General features: G+C 53.5%; 1 protein-coding gene across 1 annotated transcript in view; it reads right to left on the bottom strand.

Annotated features, from left to right (window-relative positions):
* Positions 1 to 17,694, bottom strand: part of DGAT2 (diacylglycerol O-acyltransferase 2) — a 29,476-nt gene extending 11,782 nt beyond the window's left edge. The window contains exons 1-3 of the mRNA XM_012744894.2: positions 17,335 to 17,694; positions 5,743 to 5,871; positions 272 to 379 (exon numbers count right to left, since the gene is read on the bottom strand). Of these exons, the coding sequence (XP_012600348.1) occupies positions 272 to 379; positions 5,743 to 5,871; positions 17,335 to 17,455 (358 nt within the window). The 5' untranslated portion in view covers positions 17,456 to 17,694. The remainder of the gene's footprint in view (positions 1 to 271; positions 380 to 5,742; positions 5,872 to 17,334) is intronic.
* Between the last annotated feature and the right edge of the window lie 625 nt (positions 17,695 to 18,319).

Raw genomic sequence — 18,319 nt, 5'->3', positions numbered from 1 at the left:
TCCCAGCGGCGTCTTTGCCCCCTTCCCAGTGGGCCACTTCCACATCGTTCCCTTGTGTTATGCAAACCTTGATGGACTGTAAGCTCCCACAAGGACCAGAATGGTGCACTTCAGGGAGCTTTTAACCCAGCACCCAAAACCACACACTGGCCCAACCAATGCTCTTCACAAAGTAGGTGTTCAGTTAAAGGAAACAATGCACATGATATGAACTTTAACTCGTGCAGGAGGGAACAGCGAGGGAGTAGGCAAAGGAGGCCTGCGTGCTCACCTTTCTTGGGCGTGTTCCAGTCAAACACCAGCCAGGTGAAGTAGAGCACGGCGATAAGCCAGCAGTCAGTGCAGAATGTGTACATGAGGATGACGCTGCAGGCCACTCCTGGTGGGAGGCAGATGGCCACATGTTAGCCCTGTCCTCCCTGAATGGGCCCCATCTCCCCTCTGGGCAATGGTGGAGTAAGCGTATACTGTGGCACTAAGCTAGGCACAGCTGGAGCCATGGGCGTGGGGGCCTACAGCCCCTGAGAAGTGGCTAAGGGGACACTGGGCCTGGGGGGAGCAGTCTCAGGGGACACAAGCGTCACCTGTCTGATGGGCTGTTGCGGTACTGAGGGCCATACGGGCCCCATGCTATCTGGGCAGTAGCGCCAGGGGAGGTAGGCTTTGGCTTCTTGTGAAACTGTTCTTACTGTCCCCTCTTGTATGCTCCACTTACACCCTATGCCCAGCACAACTGCCGTAGATAAGGGGAAGGAACAGCCACCAAGTGTCTGTGCATCTCAGGGCTGAGGCAGGGTGACTTTTACCCCATTTGAGAGATGAGAACACTGAGGCTCAAGGGGGAAGTAACTTATCTAAGGTCACCTGGCAGGACAGTGGCAGAGGCAGGATTCAAATTCAGGTCTGACTGTAAAGTCCATACTCTTGATTAGGCTTTAGAAGGTCACCAAAAATGAGAAGTCCAGGACTGCTAATGGAGGGGCCTGACAGAGGGGATTCCTGCCTCAGGAGGAGTGCTGGCCCCTTCCAACATAAACAGAGGGCCAGGAGTCCCAGGCCAAAGCTGATAGCTTATCAACCTCCCCAGAGTGTCACTTGAAAGACTGGAGGCCAGCTTCCATGGGTGACCCTGTTGTGGGCCCACTGGCCATAGATGGAATAACCTAGCACAGAAGGGAAGGGAAGCTCGTGCCAAGCCTGGTTTATCTCACAGTTCACCCCTAGGTGCCCTCCTCTTTCCTATTCTCTCCCAGCCTCTAAAGCCTAGCTCAGACCTCATCTCTTCAAGAAGTGTTCCCAATATCATACTATCCATACATGGATCTCTCACCTTGAACTCCCCACACTAGGCAGGCCCATTTCTTTGCCCCTTGGCACTCAGCACAAGGCCAGCAGGCAGCAGGTATCCATGCCAGGCGGAGGCCTCCTTCCAGTGCCCCCTCCCCTGCCCAGGGTGGCAGGTCAACCCTTGCCATGTGCCCACCCTCTCCGGGGCGGGAGCTGGTCACAGTGCTGCAGGGATGTTGTGCTCTGTTCCTTCCACCACTCTGAGCCTCCTCTGCTTTCCCTCGAGAGAGGGTGAGGACAGATGCAGACTCTCCATGAGTCTAAGGGCAGGGAAATGGTGCCCCCCCCCATTTCCCCCAGTCCAGTCCTATTCTAGACTCCACAGCCAGTCCCTCCCCAGGATGGCTAAAAACAGGGCAACTCTCTGGGGAATGGCAGTGAACACAGAGTATCCAGATTTTCAGGACCAGCTTAGGAGTGTGGCATCACAGATAAGGAAGATGAGTCTCTAGGGAAGTGTTTGCAAGCTACGAGACCCTGTTAAAGGCAAGCTGTGAACTCTTGAAGGCAGCTTGGTGAATAGCTATGTCTAAGTGAAGGCTGCTCAAAGTTATACCGTGTAGCAGTTTCCCACAAGTTCTCTTTCTTAGGCCTGGAAAAGGGACCACTCTAGCCTCCTGGAGTTCACAGGTACCCAAGCTCCTGAACAGCTAGGTGGATGCTCCAGGTGGGCCTGGGCAGGGCCTGTGAGGTTTGAACAGGCGAGGGTCTTTGCAGCCTGGAAACCTGACTATGAGCAAGCCCTTAACTCTCTCAAGCGGTGGAGGGACCAGGGACGGCTGAGCCCCAAACACCACGCCCTAGAAGCTGGTCTCTCTGGGAGGGTGTGTATCCCTACTCACCTGTCCTTGCTCTGCAGCTAAGGCAGCCTGGATGGAGAAGAGATATGCCTGGGAGTCCAGAGGCTGCATTCTAGTCCCAGCCTTCCTCAGCTGGGGGCCCACGCCCCAGCCCTGTGCGACCACAGCCCCCTCTGACACTACTCCTCTTATCTCTCACCAACCTCTGCCTCCCCAGGTAGATGGCTTCCGGCAGACAGCCCCTCAGCCCCTGGCTCCAGATCAATCTCTCCAGCCCCAGCAACCAACACAGGAAAGGTTTATTGAGCAAAAGGATGGACTAAACCCACCAAAAGACCTTCCTCTCTCAGAGCCTAACCCTTGTCCTAGGAACATAGGCTCCTGGTTCTACCCTCTCAGGTCATGGGGCTGCAGCAGGAACCAATGCGGCTGAGTCCATGAGACGTAAGCAATGTGCTTAAAAGCCTCACTTGCTCCACAAGTGGAAGGGTTGGGACCACCTTCACACGTCACCCTCTCCCCACATATCACTGTGGCCCACAAAGAAGCTCAGGATACAAAACTCTGGAGCCCGAGGCCCGTGGTGCGGGGCAGTCTGTGGATGCTTAGGGGCAGGGAAGGCCACAGTTTGGCCCATTAAGACAGCATGGATTGTGGGACAAACAGACTTGCAGCCTTGGCCCTGCCACTTACTGGCCATGCCCCATCCCTTAATTTCCTTACAGGGTGTTGGGAAAATTAAATGATGATGTTAGAACTTAACACAAAGCCTGGCACACAGTAAGTGTCTAGGGACTTGGATTGGGAAACAAATGACATCTAACTTTTCATTCATCTCTTATGGAAATTTAGCACTTCCATCACTTATGAATGTAAGTGCACCACAGAAGTATTCGGAATATCTGTTGACATGACACCAATAGATAACAAAGGTTTTCATGTCACATTATAGCACTTGCAAATACCTTGAAAAATCATTTATTCTCATCATTACTTAAGAACTACAGGAATTGGCCGGGCGTGGTGGCTCACGCCTATAATCCTAGCACTCTGGGAGGCAGAGGTAGGATGATCGCTCAAAGTCAGGAGTTCAAAACTAGCCTGAGCAAGAGCGAGACTCCATCTCTACTAAAAAGAGAAAGAAATTAATTGGCCAACTAATATATATAGAAAAAATTAGCTGGGTATGGTGTCACATGCCTGTAGTTCCAGCTACTCAGGAGGCTGAGGCAGGAGTATCTCTTGAGCCTAGGAGTTTGAGGTTGCTGTGAGCTAGGCTGACGCCACAGCACTCTAGCCCGGGCAACAGAGTGAGACTCTGTCTCAAAAAAAAAAAAAAAAAGAAAGAAAGAAAGAAAAGAAAATGCCAAATCTAAAATAATTAAAAAAAAAAAAGAATTATAGGAATTATTATAACCACTGCTAGATCTTTTTATTTAATATAATAAAAAAGCACATGTTACTATGTCTGATTAGGTTTTCTAATGCGTATTAATATTTCAATATCCTCTGTTTCCTTGGAAATCTGACGTACTTTGTATGACACATTTGAAAACCCCCAGAAGGGGCATAGCCTTCATCGGAATGCCAGAGGGCTCCACGGCACAAAAATGGCGAGAAACCTGTAGTGCAAAGGGCGCTGGATGAGGGCAGGGAGCTCTGCACCAGCAGGTGAGCCTGTGCCCTCGGTGTGAGGGGCAGAGGGCGGGAGCAGCCGGGCACTCAGGCAACAATTAGCAGCGGCTGGCAGACCTGCTTGTCCCACCAGGCCTGGCTCCCGCCCACACCAGGGCGTGGAAAAGACGCTGGGCTGGTTTCTGGGCTGTGGTTCCACAAGCTGCTTGGCTCTCCACCAGCCAAACCCTGAGCCACCAAGGCAGGGACCGTGGCTGCTGGGTTCAACTGGGAACAAAGGGAGCTGGCATAGCAGACCAGGGGTCTGGGGGCTGAAGTCCCTGGGTTCTTGTCCTGGTCCCATTATTTTCTTCACTTTATGTGACCCTGAACAAGGCTCTGCCCCCACTGTTCTGCTTCTTATTTGAACAACGATGGGGTTACCTGTGCTCTCTACTCCAGGATCCTAGTAAGTGGCCCAATGTAAGCCAAGCTGGGGGTTTGAGGGAGCCAGTTTCATTTGCTCTGTTCCTTAAACCAGTGTCTCTTTGTCTTTTTAAGGTTGTATGACCCTAAAAGAATCTGAGGACCCCCATGGCCCTTCTCTCCAGAAAAATGTACATATAGCCTTATATTGTTTGCATTTAATTTTAGGGGTTCACAGACCCCTCAAGGCCCCCTTGGGCCTAAAGAGAAGACTGGCTGTTTCAGCCCAGGTCCACTAATTCTGGTATTCCAGTGAGGTGGGCTCCCTAGGGAGTGCGCTGGGCTCTGCTCAAATCCCAGCTCTGCCATTTAATGGGCTCCACAGTCTCAGGCAGTCAGTGACTTCTGGGAGTTTCCATTTCCTCACCTGTGAAGTGGGGACTTAAGGAGTTTGATAAACAGAACCCTTGTCCCATCCCTCTGCCCTGCAAATGAAGTCTCAGAGCCCCCCAGGTGCCTATGGGAAGGATGGCTGCTCAGCACTGACAAGGTACCCTGACAGTCCCCTACCAGACTGTCCAGGGCACAAGAGTGGGCCGTGCAGAGGGACTCGCTCACAGGAACTGATGTGCACACTATGATGCTTGTCGTTCCTGACGTGCTGAGGCTACTTGCTATGCTGAGGACACAGGGACGTGGGGAAGCAGAAGAGGCATCTAGGAGAGCAAGGGGTGGCCCAGGCACGGACCCTTCCCTCCTCCCAAACAATCCTTCTCATCTTGACCCTAGCCAGGGTGGCAATCCAAGGAGTGACTGGATTGCTACCTCGCCAGGGATCTGCCACCAAGCCAGACCTGTAGAAAAAGTAGCAGAGCACAGGCGTGGGCAGTGCTGAGAGACAGAAGGGAGTGGGCCTTGGGAAGCAGCTGGGGAATGTGCTCCGCACAGGTGGGTGAGGGCTGGGGTGGGCACCACCCATGTAATGGGGCCAGCGCCACCAGGTCCTGTGCCAGCTGCTCTCATTCCCTATCTTCAGTCTCTACAAAAGCCGTGTGAAGGAGGCATTTTCCTCACACTCGAGATGAGGACACTAACGTTCAGAGAGCGCAAATAACCTATGTAAGGTCAGAGAGCTTGTTTGCAGTAGATTAAAAACTACCTGGCAGCATACCACCCTAAGGCAAAACAGCATACCTGCCGGAAAATGTCTGTTGGGGGGCAAGTACCACTGTGGGAACGCACAGGCTCCAGGGATCCTACAGACCTGGATTCAAAGCTGCATAACCTTGGCCGAGTCACTTACCTTCTCTAAGACCTGAGTTTTCACATCTGTAAATGGGACCCATACCACCACGTCCCACTGACTCTCGCTGAGTCCTCAGGCCTGGGGGTAGAGCACTCACTCTGGGACCCAAAAGGTGGGAGTAAGTGGGGGGAGGCTGTGGGCAGCCAGTGTAAGGGCTGCTCTTACCCACTCACCTCCTGCTCTAACCTCTGTTGGGGAGGTGGCCCCTGCCTGCCCGCCCACCCTCCCTCCCTCGAATCCCCAGCTTACCCAGCACAAGGAAGGACAGGACCCATTGTAGCACTGAGATGACCTGTAGCTGCTTTTCCACCTTGGACCTATTGAGCCAGGTGATGGAGAAGAGGTCCTGGAGGGCAGAGAGGATGCTGGAGCCAGTGCCTGCAGCAGAAGGGAGATGTCAGCCTACTGTCACCCTCCCCTCCAGCCTCAGGGTCCCCAATACCATCCTCTAGTGTGAGAGGAGTGTAGGCCACAGAACCAGAGAGGTTCAGATCCCAGCCCCACCACACAATTGCTTTGTAACTCTGGGCTGTTCACATGCTTCCCTGCGCCCCAGTTTCTATATATACACAACGGAATGATGTCTCCCCCACAGGGTCATTCTGGAAACCAAATGAGGTATCTCAAGAGGCCAGCCCAGGGCTGGCTTGGAGAGGCCCTCCATAATTGCCAGTTCTCTTCCCTCCCCTCCACCCAGCCAAACTCCGATCCCTATCCTTTATCTGGATCTAGCACAAATATTTAATCTTTGCTAACTGTGTCTGTGAGGCCAAGGACAGAGGTTCAACATCCAATTTCCAATGTTTTTTTCACCGAGTGTACTTTGAGCATCCCCAATCCCTGCCCTGCCCCCTTTATGCCTGGAACTGATACCCCTTCTCCAAGGAGCTGAGTCCCCCTGCTTCCCCCCACCACTACCACCTTCAGAGAGATTTACGCTTTCAGCTCCATCTCAGTGCCCAAAGTGTGGGGCGCAGAAAGGAGCCAGGTGGGAGCCTTTGCTTCCCCAAGGGGCCCAGTGGCCAGTGAGCTTCAGGCAGCCTGGAGGATGCCGTGGGCTGTAACTACATCAGCTACCAAGCAAATGCCAAGCGTGGAAATGAGGACAAGATGTGCCCCCAGGATGACGCCCTGGACTCCAGCAGCTGGTGGGCACTAGGCAGGGAGTCTGGTGAGTGCATGAGAGGCAGCACTGGGGAAGAGCGTGGTGGAGGTCCCAATCCACACCCCACTCCTTCCAGCAGCTAGACTTCTGCTGAGCTCCCACTGCATACCTTGTGCTCAACCCATCTTCACTGAGCACCTACTGTGTGCTGGTCAAACACTCCTTCACACTACCCACTCTGTGCAAAGCCCAAGGCACAGATGATTTAGTCACAATCTTGTCCTTTCACCCTGGCCTATAAGCTAGGAGCAAGGAGGGAGAGGGGTTCAGGGTCTTACACTCAAGCCTTTGCGTATCTTCAAAATCTAAAGAGCAACAAGGTCACAGCAGAGTTTAGAAAAGGACATACCCCTCATCAGCTGAAGGTTAACTATTGCTTTGACTTTTTCTTAGGAGGCAGGTAGGAAATACTAGATCTCAAGGTGGACACACTAGTCCTGTCCCCTTTACTTGGCCTGATGGATCAGAGGGAAGGGCCTGGTGCAGCAGAAGAGTCAGACCCGGCTCCAAACCTCGGTTACAGCTACTATGTGACCCCCAAGCAAGCCCACAGGGCTCACGGCCATATCCTCAGTGCATGGCACATACAGGGTGCTTGGTAGCATCTAACAACTCCATAGGCATAACTGGGGTGGAGGTGGCAGAATGTGAACTTACAAAAGCAAATAAAGAGGCTGGACCACAAAGCCATTCCAGAGGTTTGGCTCATCACTGCCCCTGCATCCTCTCTAAAAATCCTACCATCATAGGACCTTCCCACCTCCAGACTTGCCCAACAAACCACCCTGGAGCCCAAGGCCCTCTGGAGTCATCTAGTGTAGCCTAATTGACAGCCAGGCAGACTGAGGTCCAGAGAGGGGTACTGAGTAGGTGGCAGAGCCAGGGCTGAAACCTGTGATTCTTCCCTTTTCCCTACAGCAGCTGCCCAGCGGGAAGGGCTGTGCCAATGGGACACAGCAGGGCCTGGTTAACCTGTGTAGCAGCGGGGCCTTACAAATGACTTACTCACACCTTGTCCTTGAGGGTCGCATGATCTTTCACTCTGGCCTACATGTGGGACAGATGAGTGGGTGAGTATATGAGGGAGGGAAGCAAGGTCCAAGCACATGCCTGAACCCCTGGTCCGAGGGCTGGCCGGCCAAGTCATCCTCCAGCAGCGGCTTTGCCTCCTGAGCTGTGTAGGATAAAGTGAAGCAGCAGCCATGGCCACCAGGGGTAGGTGAGTCCCTGCTCTATCTGGTGCAGGCTGGGTGCCCCGGCCAGAGAAGACAAAATGTATGCTAGCACTTTCCCACTCAAAGCATGGTCTGGGAATGGCAGCAGCAGCATCACCTGTAAGCTGGCTGGAAAAGCAGGATCTTGGGCCCCCGCAGGGGGGCCAGACAGCCCCAGTGCCAGGGCCCGGCCCAGGGCTGCGGGTGGGGAAGGTGTGTCTCAACACCACCTTGCTCAACATCTGACAGCAGAAGGCCGCACTTCAGGGCTCATGAAACCAGCATTTCCCGGGGTTCCTCTCACACATGCCTGAGAGTGGCAGAGTCTGGGCCCCAACTCCTCAGTTCTGAGATGGACCCTGAGCCCAGCTCTGTCCCTGCCTGTTGACCTCAGGCAAGCCACTTAACCTCTCTTAGCTTCCGTTTCCTCCCATGTAAAATGAGAGTAACAATGCCCATCTCCCAGGGCTGCCAGGAACATTCAGTTTAACAAATGTGTGTGCGGTACATTTGGCACTGGTCAGGTGACGAGGTGGTAACCGCTGCTGCTCTTCCCGTCTGCCAAAGTGGGACGCGGTACAAATCATGAGCAAAAACGGAGTTTTCCAGAGGTGCACAGTCATGGGTTGCGTGTCACAAGAAGAGGCAGCCGAGCGAGGTTGGGCAAGGGAGGCTCCAAAAGGGCCATGAGGCCTCGCCAGGCCCTGAAGACGAGACCCGAGAGGCAGAGAGGAGGAAAGCAGCGCTGCAGTTTGGGGAACTGCTGGAACAAAGACGTGGAGTGCATGCTAATGGCGCAGGCCAAGCGCTCGACAGCCCGGAAACAGGAGTGCAAGACAGCCCAACACAGAAACGAGAATAGAGAAGTTGGATTGAGGGGGTGGCTTCCTGGAGGAAGGGGGTGGGGACAGAGATAAGACCCACAGCGTGAAGCATTACAACATGCCGAGCACTAACACAAGCCACTGGGGAAACAGCAGTGAACACAGCAGATACTGTCCTGCCTGTCAGGAAGCTTAAATTCTGCTGAGGGAGAAATAAAACACTGAAGGATTAATGTATGACGTCATGTCAGGCAATGATGAGAACTATGAAGAAAAATAATCTGGACCAACAAGATAGGGAGAGGGGAAGAGGATCCCTGGCCGTGGAGCGGCAACACCCAGCACATGTGGGGAGGCGGCTGCCTCAGAGGTGGCAGGCAGATCACACCTCTGGACAGCCCACCTCTACTACTGGCGCCTGGGAGGGCAGATGCCAGTGGAGAAGGTACAGAGAACAGGATTGGGAGTCAGAACCTGGTCCCTAACTCACAGGAAGTATGGCCTGGATGAGTCACTTCCTGTGCAAGCCTCAGTTTCCTCATCTGTGCAGTGGGGCTAATACCTACCTCGCCAGATTACTGTAAGAATTAAGTAAGACACTGTATAGGCAAGAGCTTCATAAAAAGTAAAGATGTGCATGAATGCTGGTTAATTATCAGGTGAGCTTCGGTGTCCTCTCCTGTCTAATGTGTGTAACAATGCCTGCCCTGCCTTGGAGCAGAGGCGTAGGTGACAGACAGACTTTGGATTCGAACCCTGGCTCTGACTCTTACCTGCCGTGAGACCCTGCAAGACATTTCCCCCTCCGCAAGAGTCAGTGTCCCCCTTAGCTATGATCCAGGATTGCTGTGAGGAACTGAAGTAACTTATGCAAGACAGCCGAATGGCGTGTCTGGCATGTCAGAGAGCCAGAAGGATGCCAGTGAGGCAGCAGAGATGTGAACAGCCTCTTGGGCTCCTTGAATGGGGGGTCGTCTGCTCACAGCCCCAGCTCCAAGGATGCCACATCTGGGCCCATCTGGACCTAATCTCTGCCCTAGGCTTAGGTGAATGAGGACGTCACCCCCAAGTTCCCCCAATGGGCTGGGTACGAGTTGCATGGAGACAGAGGGATGGCTATACTGACCCCTGGCATACCCCTCCAGTCTCAGAGGGGCCTAGGAAGATAGGCCAAGTGCCAAAGAGATGCCACTTGTTCGAGTTCAGAGGTGAGCTCTCTTCCAGGTCCCCAGCAGGCCCCCAGAGTCCACACGTGATGATGAGAGGGGCCAGTGACGGCAGAGCTCCAGCTCCCGGGGGTCATGCCTGCTGCTATTAGAGTCCCAGTCTGGCCCGGCACATGAAACTGTCCCCATCTGGTGCCTCACCACATGCTAAGTCAGAGGCTCCTTCCCTCCAGGAAGTCTCCTGCATGCCCTGCCCTGCCCTGCCTGTAGTGTCCCAGGTAGAGTCCTGTTACCTCCAAGTCTAGTCTGCTCAGTCTCTTAGCACACACTCACCAGGCACCTGGCAGGCACTAAGCGCTGACCCTGGAGACCAACTTGCTGACCCTTCCTATCCAAAGCCTTCCTCTCCCCCACCAGGTTGGACTGACCACACCCCACGTGCCTCTATCCTACCCTATACTCAGCCCTCACTCATTATGGGAAAGGGGGTGTGTGTCTGCAGGGACTGTGTCTCATTCATGTGGATCTGGCACAGGGCCAGGCACAGAGAAGGTGCTTGGTGCATGTTTGCTGAATGACTGAATGCTTGAGGGGACTGTGATGATAAAGAGGCCTGGACAAACACAGAGATAAGTCCATTTCACAGCTGACTGGCCTGCACCATGACCGAGGGTCAAACAGAGCTTTCTGGGGAATCAGGAAGGAAAAGTGTCCTACAGCTGGAGGGGTTGGCTAACATCAGGGGCAACAGTGGAAGGCCCCAGAGGAAAGGTGAGGGGGTGGAGCCCAAACATTAACATTCATACAACAGTGCTTTCTAAGCACCCTTTATGTGCCAGGTTCCACACCGGGACGGAGCTTCTAGGCCCTGCCTCTCCTCTGTTTCCTGGGCATCTGCTGGAGACAGAATTCTGCTCCTAGGCTGCCTGCCCCAGATATGGCTGGGGAGACAAGGCTGCAAACAGTCACACACAAAGGGGCAGTCGGGGCCAGGAAACGGGGAAGCCCCCAACCCATCCAGGAAGGTGTTCTTAAAGATGCCTTCCAGGGGGAAGTCATAGCTCAGGTGAGATGTCAGGCTGGTAGGAGGAAGGTACAGGGACAGGACTTCAGGTAGTGGAGTCCTGCAAATGGCATCTGCAAAGGCCTAGGAGGGAGAGAGAGTTTGATGAATTAACTGCCAGTACTTTAGTCGGGCTGGAGCACAGAACCTATGTGAGTCTACTTGAGAAATTGGAGAAGGAGGCATGAAAGACTGGAATGTCAGGCCAGGGAGTCCTGGTCTCCACCCTGAAGGCCAGGAAGAGAGCCAGCCAATGCCACCATTCCCTCCACCAAACTTGAGATGGTGCCTAAGAGCCCTGAGCTTTCCAGCCACCTACTTGGTCCCAATATACCTGTGAGCTCTTTTCTAGAAAGACTAACAATCCCCTTTATGGATTATGTTTTGCAAATTAGGTGTCCTTAAAGTGGGGCCCATTGGGGTATCTGGCCCAAAGGGGAAGCCAAACTCCTGGAAAACCAACACACAGGCATGCTGGGTGGGAAGTACCTGGCCCGGCCACGAGGACCCTGCAAGGGCTGTCGATCCTCGGGGCCCGATGCAGGGAGCTGGGCATGCTGGGTAGCCACAGATTTGCGGGGACTCAAGGGGACTTCCTATGGGGTCTGTGGGGACTTCCTCCTCTCTCTAGGTTTCCCCACTGGCACTAAATTAGGGAGTTGGAGCAGATCAGCTGAAATCTGAGGTCCTGCCAACTTGGGCCTTCTGTGTTTTGCTACAAACCACTAATGAACTTTTATCCACAAAAGATCGCCCTAAAGGAAATATAAGCCCCCCTTTGGCTTACTCCAGAGGCCCATATTTTCATGTATTTAGTTTTTATGAAGTAGGATACAGTCCTGAGAGGTAAGGCCAAGGAAGTGAGGCTCTCAGAATGCCATGTTCCTGATACTGTGGAGCTACAACCAGCACCCTGGACGTGACTGCCTTGGACCCCAGTGGCCCGCTTTCCCCACTCCCATCCCCTAACCTAGCACATTCAAACAGTTACAGAAGTGGGAGGGGTTACCATGGCAACATTACCAGCTTGTGAGTACGTCACCAAGGAATCTCCAAAATAGGCCCCTATCACAAGACATGGGCAAGCGTGGGGAAATAGGTTCTTCTGGGGTACTTATGTTGGCTCCGAGGAAGATAAGAGCCCCATTTTCACCAGAGGTTGGGGACAAGAATGAGGAGGTGGTTGACCTCAAGCACCCACAGCAGTCAGGGCAAGACTGGAAATATGTTTCTCCAGCACAGCTGGAAGGAACCCATGGGAGGCATCTCATCCAATCCTCCTGACTGTATGGGGGAGGACACTGAAGCCCCAAGAGGGCAGGGTCATGCCCAAAGTCACACGGGAAACAGATGCAGAGCTCAGAACTGCTAACTCAGCTTGAATGAGAAAAGGAGTTCACATACCCTGCTTCTGTTGATTTGCCCAGAGGATTCTCAGCCTCTTTGGGCCTGTACCATGTCCAGGCAGACATGCTTATCACACTTTTGTCCATTTTACAGATGAGGAGACAGAGTCAGGAAGGGGTAGTGGCTTTTGAGGCTGCAGAGCAGGTCAGTGGCAGAGCATGGGCTGGACAGAGCCCAGGCCTGACTCCTGGTCCCAAGGCCTGCCTGTTAGCCCTTAAGTCGGCCAGTGGAAGCTCCATACCAGAAGGCCCTAAAAGTGCTAGAGGCCAAGAAAAGGACTGCACCAGGTTCCTTTCCCAGGAGCTCCCGAATCCCAGGTGGAGGTAGGCGAGCCAGCTCACCCTCTCTGTCCCCCTCGTCTCTACCTCTCAGCACACCAGACCCTCAGCTCAGGTTGGTCACTCAGAGGCCTGCAGTCAGACTGCCTGTTTCACTCAAATCTCGTGCCTCTATATATACGATTCCCTGCACATGAATGTTCTCGCCCACCTGCTAACACCTTTTCATCTTGCAAGACCCAAACTGAATGTCACCTCTTTCAGGAAGCCTTCCCTGACCCCAGGGTGATTAAGTTCCCCCGCCCTCACCTCCAGGACTCCACAGTTGCTCTTGCTTCCTTTCTTGTCATTGCTTGGATCACTCTGCACTGTCACCTTGTGAGCATCATCCCGGTCTCACTTCCTCAAAAGTAAGGACTGCGGCTGACACATGGGAAGTGCTCAATCATCATACTGGAGGGCCCACAACCCAAGTCCCCGCCTCAGTGAAGCCTTCCTGGATGCCCCAGAGCAGGGTCTGCCATTTTCCATAGTGTCGGGGGCTTATTGTACATGTCATACAGGACAAATGATGAGGACCAACATGAGTGTCACAAGTTAGTTTATAAAGCACTTTCCACTCACATTAACTCAAACTCTCACATCCTTGAGAGCTCGAGGTTTCTGACCCTATTTTCCAGATAGGGAGAGTGAGATTCTCCAGAGAGGAAGTGAGCCACTGAGCAATGTCCCAGAAAAAAGGCAGGACTGGAATCCTGGCTCTCAGGCTTCTAAGCTTCAGAAGCAATGAGGGGAACCCTGGTGAGCCTGGATCCACCCACTTGGCCCCAGTGCCAGCTCCTTGCCAGACTGTGGGCGTCTCCAGGGCAGGGACAGCTGCAACAACAGCACCGAGCACAGGAGGGTACAGGTACAGAAGAGGCCTTGGGAAGGCTCGAGGAATCACACCAAAGTTAAAAGCAGGGCTTCATGCCAAGAGGAATAGGGCAGGCCAATTAATCATTCAATAAATATTTACTGAGTACCTACTATCTGCCAGGCACTGTGCTGGACTCAGCCGGGGACTCAACACTGAGAAAGACAGACAAGGTCCCTGTTCTCAAGGGGCTGATATTCTCATGAGGGAGGCAATTAAACAGACAAGCACACATGATCATTTAGGTAGCCATAAGGGCTATAAAAGTAAAACAAGATGTGGTGATTGGGGGTGGCGCTCTCATGGGGGCAGCCAGGGAAGGCCTCTGAGAGGAGACAGAATGTTCAGGAGCCAACCATACAAAGATCTGGACAGAAGGGCAGCCCATGCAAAGGCACTGAGGGGAGATTGAATGGGGGCAATGCTGGGGAACCAGGCAGACCACCGTGTGTCTGCAGCTTGGCAGGTGACAGGGTCGGAAGCGGGGTTGTGGCAGCAGGACTGCTTACATGGGGCTTCACAGGCCACAAGGAGGAGTTTGAAAGTTTAGTTCACCTGGCAGCCAAAGCTCTGGGGGCTCTCGATGCGGCTATCCACCAGGGCAAGCTGGGGGAGCCTCCTCAAAAGGCTTGAGAAGGGATGAGCTGTCCCCTCATCACAGAGACTGGGAGCAACCTTCACTTTTTCAGCAAACAACTGAGCAACTACGGTATGCAGAGCCCTAAGCTCAGCCCTTCACGGCTTCAACATGCTTCTCTTGGTTTAAGGAGGCAAGCAACAGACTGGGAGATGGATCTGGGTCCTAGCCTGGCTTTGCTAAGCCTGGAAATGTCCCTTCACTCTGGGGACCTCAGTGTTCCCACCTGTAACATGAAGGTTAAGCCAGACCCAGCCCTCACAGATAGCTATGTTTTTATGACTCAAGTACTTGCTGCTAAAGTTGGGGCGGGAGGGTAGTGGTGGGGCAGGATTTCCACACCGGCCACTGAGTCACCCAACCTGCTAATAAAATATTACTCCTGGTCCTCCTTTCCCAGCCCAGATGAGCCCTTGGTAACACAACCCAAAAGCAGCCTCCGTATAGCTGGGAAAGGGATGTAGGGGAGGGAGGAAGCTACATAAATTGGAGGAGAGGGGAGCACAAGAGTGATGTTCTCATTCTGTGATTTAGGGCTGGCTTGGGTGACTGTCAACCATCAGTTCCAGAGTTGCCCCCAACAATCTAGCCACTTAGTTTCACGCATACCCACAGTGATGTGGAGCTCCATCCTCACCCACCCCAGGCTGCTGCAGTCCTCAACAGCTGTTAGAAAGGATCCCTCCATTATATCAAAACGTGCCCCCATAATCCCACCCCTCTTCCTGGCCTTGTTCTTTGGAGCCACACACAATAAATCAGCTCAGAATTTTTGGGACCACCACCATTTCATGCTAGGTCCTGTGCTAAACCCTCAGGATATAGGCAGGTGTCTGAATAAAGAGCTCCCAGTCCAGGGGCAAAGGCAGGGATGCAGATGCGACTAACTCTGAAGCCTCCACACCTGGCACAGGACAGTCCTTCAGAGATTAGAAAATACCAACACTCCCCGTTCCCCCAGCAGGCACCGACCCACCATGCTCCCACAGCCGGCCTTTTGTTTTAGCCAAGAAACCAGATGCCAAGGTATCTATTTCAATCTCTCACCCATCAAAGGACTTCCCTTCACAGAATCCATGGTCTCTCCTTGAACACTGCCACTGACAAGGTGTTCACCACCTCACAACAGTGGGACCTTATTTGCAGAGGCAAACTAGGCCACTGGGGAGTGTCTTCAAGGACCAAGGATGTAGAAAGCAGGTCTAATGGAGATGCCCAGATAACACAAAACCCTTCCCCACTCCACCCAGTCTTTTGCCAAAGTCGATCCCAGAGAGCTAAACTGACTGGTTTGCAATTCATACCAGCCCTTCTTACATTCCATGATGTAATTCCTTGTACCCAGGAAGAAAAAAATCATGTTTTCAGGATCTAATAACAACATGGGGAAATGCTCCTGATAAGATAGTAAGTGACTTGGTTAAAATCATTTGCTAGAGTACAAGTTCTCCTGAGTAACAAACTCTAAGTCAAAAACATGAGAGCCATGGTCACTGGCTCCTGGAAGACACATCTCACAGCCTGTGACAGCCAAACCACGGGAAGGGGATCTCCGGGAAGGACCACTATATCCTTATCCTATTACCTGAAGCAAAAGCATTTTAAAAAGCAGGAACATGGGCAAGTCCCTTCCTTTCTCATGAAGGACATCAAAGGGCACAAGGGAATAGAAAAGGACCCTTAAGTGAGAGAAGGGGCTATCAGAGGCTTTTGGGTTGGGGACTTGGAACAGCTCAGGCTGCCTGGCCCAAGAGGGCCACTGCAACTCAGTACCTCTCCAAGGGCCACGAGCAACACCCAGACAAGAGGGGCAGATAACCACAGTGATAATCATATAAGGAGCAATGTCAATGCCCAGGACCCAGTTAACCTGTGATGCAGCTTCAGGGTGGGTTGCTCTGCAGCCACTAAGATACTATCAATGACTTTTACTAACAGAAGAAAATACTCATGATATAACATTAAGAGGGAAAAAACAGGAGTCAGAATAGTATATTCTCAACTTTATCTATATAATGCATATAAACAAAATGATAAAGAAATCTATCAAAATGCTATTGGGAAGCTATTTTTGGATAGTCAATTTACCAGCAATTTTCATTTTCTTCTTGTTTGTCTATATTTTTCACAATTTCCATAATTAGCAAGTTTTATTTCTACAACAAAGGTGGGCAGATTAGGTGATTGTTAGTCACTAAAGAAAAATCCCAAGTCAGAGAGGTTCAGCAAGCAGAATTAAGACTTAGGAGGAGGGAGAGAGGCTTTAAGCAAGACAAACACTCAGACCAGGACAGCAGTGACGACCTTCCAGGGTCTCCCATCTGGGATTTGTATTTAATCCTTTGGTAAAGGCATCTGCTAAGAAAATCCTGGGCGCACTTCCTCCCACCTCAGTTTCCCCAAATACAGGCAAGAGGTGGGGGGTGGGGGGTGGAAAGGATGCTCCTCCTTGTATGGGAAATCCCAATTCTGCCCCGGATTCACTGAGGGCGTCAGTTCCGCCTTGGAGAACAGCAGGGTCCTCTGTCCTGCCTTCTTAAGTATGCCAGGCTCAGATTTCCTGTGAAGTGGACTCCAGAGGCTGGGCTGGAGGATGGGCATGGGGCAGAGGACTGGGAGGGCACACCTGTCCCAGCCAGGTATGTCCCCGGTCTGGTGGTGGGAGATTGCAAAATTCTTGCCACCTGCCCCATCCAGTCTCACTGCCAAAGCTTGCTCCACCTGCTGAGGGAAGAGGGTAGGAACTGCCAGAAACAGTGCTGGGGGTTGGAGAGGAGTTTTCGAATATCTCTAATAACTGAGAAGGGTGGGTGGTATCACTCCCACATGAAAGATGAGGGGAACAAGCTGGGGGTGGGAAGTAATGTAACAGGTAGCAAAAATTGACGAATCCCAGGCTGCCAGGATCAGACTGGATAGCGATCATTTCCCCCTCACCCCAGATCCAGATGATGGGGAGGCAGGGGATGAGGGAGCTTCCGGGAAGAAGAGGAACCGAGACCTCAACCTGCACTGGCAATTTCTCCAGCAGCCTGTGCTCTTCTGACGAACAGCCTCCCAGCCTGCCACAGAGCCCCTTCCAGAAAATTTTGCAGTTTCATAACCGCAGGATGAAAGCCCCAAGGCCCTGCAGCCCCCGGTGCGGTGACAACTCATCCCACGGACACTCACCCCATCTCCCGGAGCCCTCGCGTGATAGCGCGGCTCCTCCATTCGGGCTCGCACTCCGGGCACCCTCGGCCCGACGCTCCCCTCGCAGGACCCCGGAGTAGGCGGCTATGAGGGTCTTCATGCTGAAGCGGGTTCAGGTCACGGCCCTGCCGGAAGCCGCCTTGCCCCGCGCCGCTGGCCCATGCCCCGGCCGCCGGGGCCAGGGCTTCGCGCGGAGCAGGGGGCCCCGGGACGGCGCCGGAGCGCGGCCGGCTACGGGACCGGGAGCTGGAGCAGGCGGCCCGTGGCGGCGCCAAAACAGCAGCCGAAAGCAGAGCTGAGGCGGCCGCCACTGAGCTCGCAGCGGAGCGCGGCACTTTATAACCTCACAACGGGGCGGGCCACGACGCGGGCCGGGGCGGGGTGAGCCGTTCCAACCGGCCGCCGGCGCCACTTCCTCGCGGGGGGGACAGCGGCTGAGTCGCGGCCAGGCGCGAAGGCCCAGGGCCACCCCGAGGGCCTGCTGTGCGCGGATTTGGCGGATGCATGGGAGAAGCGAGCCTCTGAGTCCTCCTTCCAGGGGCGAGCCTGGTTACCCCCGCTGGTCCCGCCGGCCGCCGCCCCAGCGCTCCCCCGCCAGACTGGTACGGCCCGGCAGCTAGAACGTGGGCCGGGAAAAGCGAGCACGTGCAGGGCAAGCAGAGGGCGTGCGGGGGCTGGCATTTTTGGCACGGTCCTCCTTTGGTTGCAGATGCAAAGGTTCTTCATCTGGTTAGTGGTATCAGGATGAGTTAGGCTAGGACTGAGCTTCTGAACCACCCCAAATGCCTCTGCCTTTTCATCTATTTATTAAGAAACCTCATTTAGCAACTATACCCTGCTGGGTGCTGGGGACCCAGCCAGATCAGCTTAGGATCTGCCCTTGGGATGCTCACATTGGTGAGAACCTTGGGGGTGGCAGGGCCACACACGGGCACTGGCAACAATGCTGGGACAAGAGAGAGAA

This window comes from Microcebus murinus, chromosome 4 (assembly GCF_040939455.1).
Source record: "Microcebus murinus isolate Inina chromosome 4, M.murinus_Inina_mat1.0, whole genome shotgun sequence".
Taxonomy (NCBI): domain Eukaryota; kingdom Metazoa; phylum Chordata; class Mammalia; order Primates; family Cheirogaleidae; genus Microcebus; species Microcebus murinus.
This window is presented reverse-complemented; position numbering and strand designations above follow the sequence as displayed.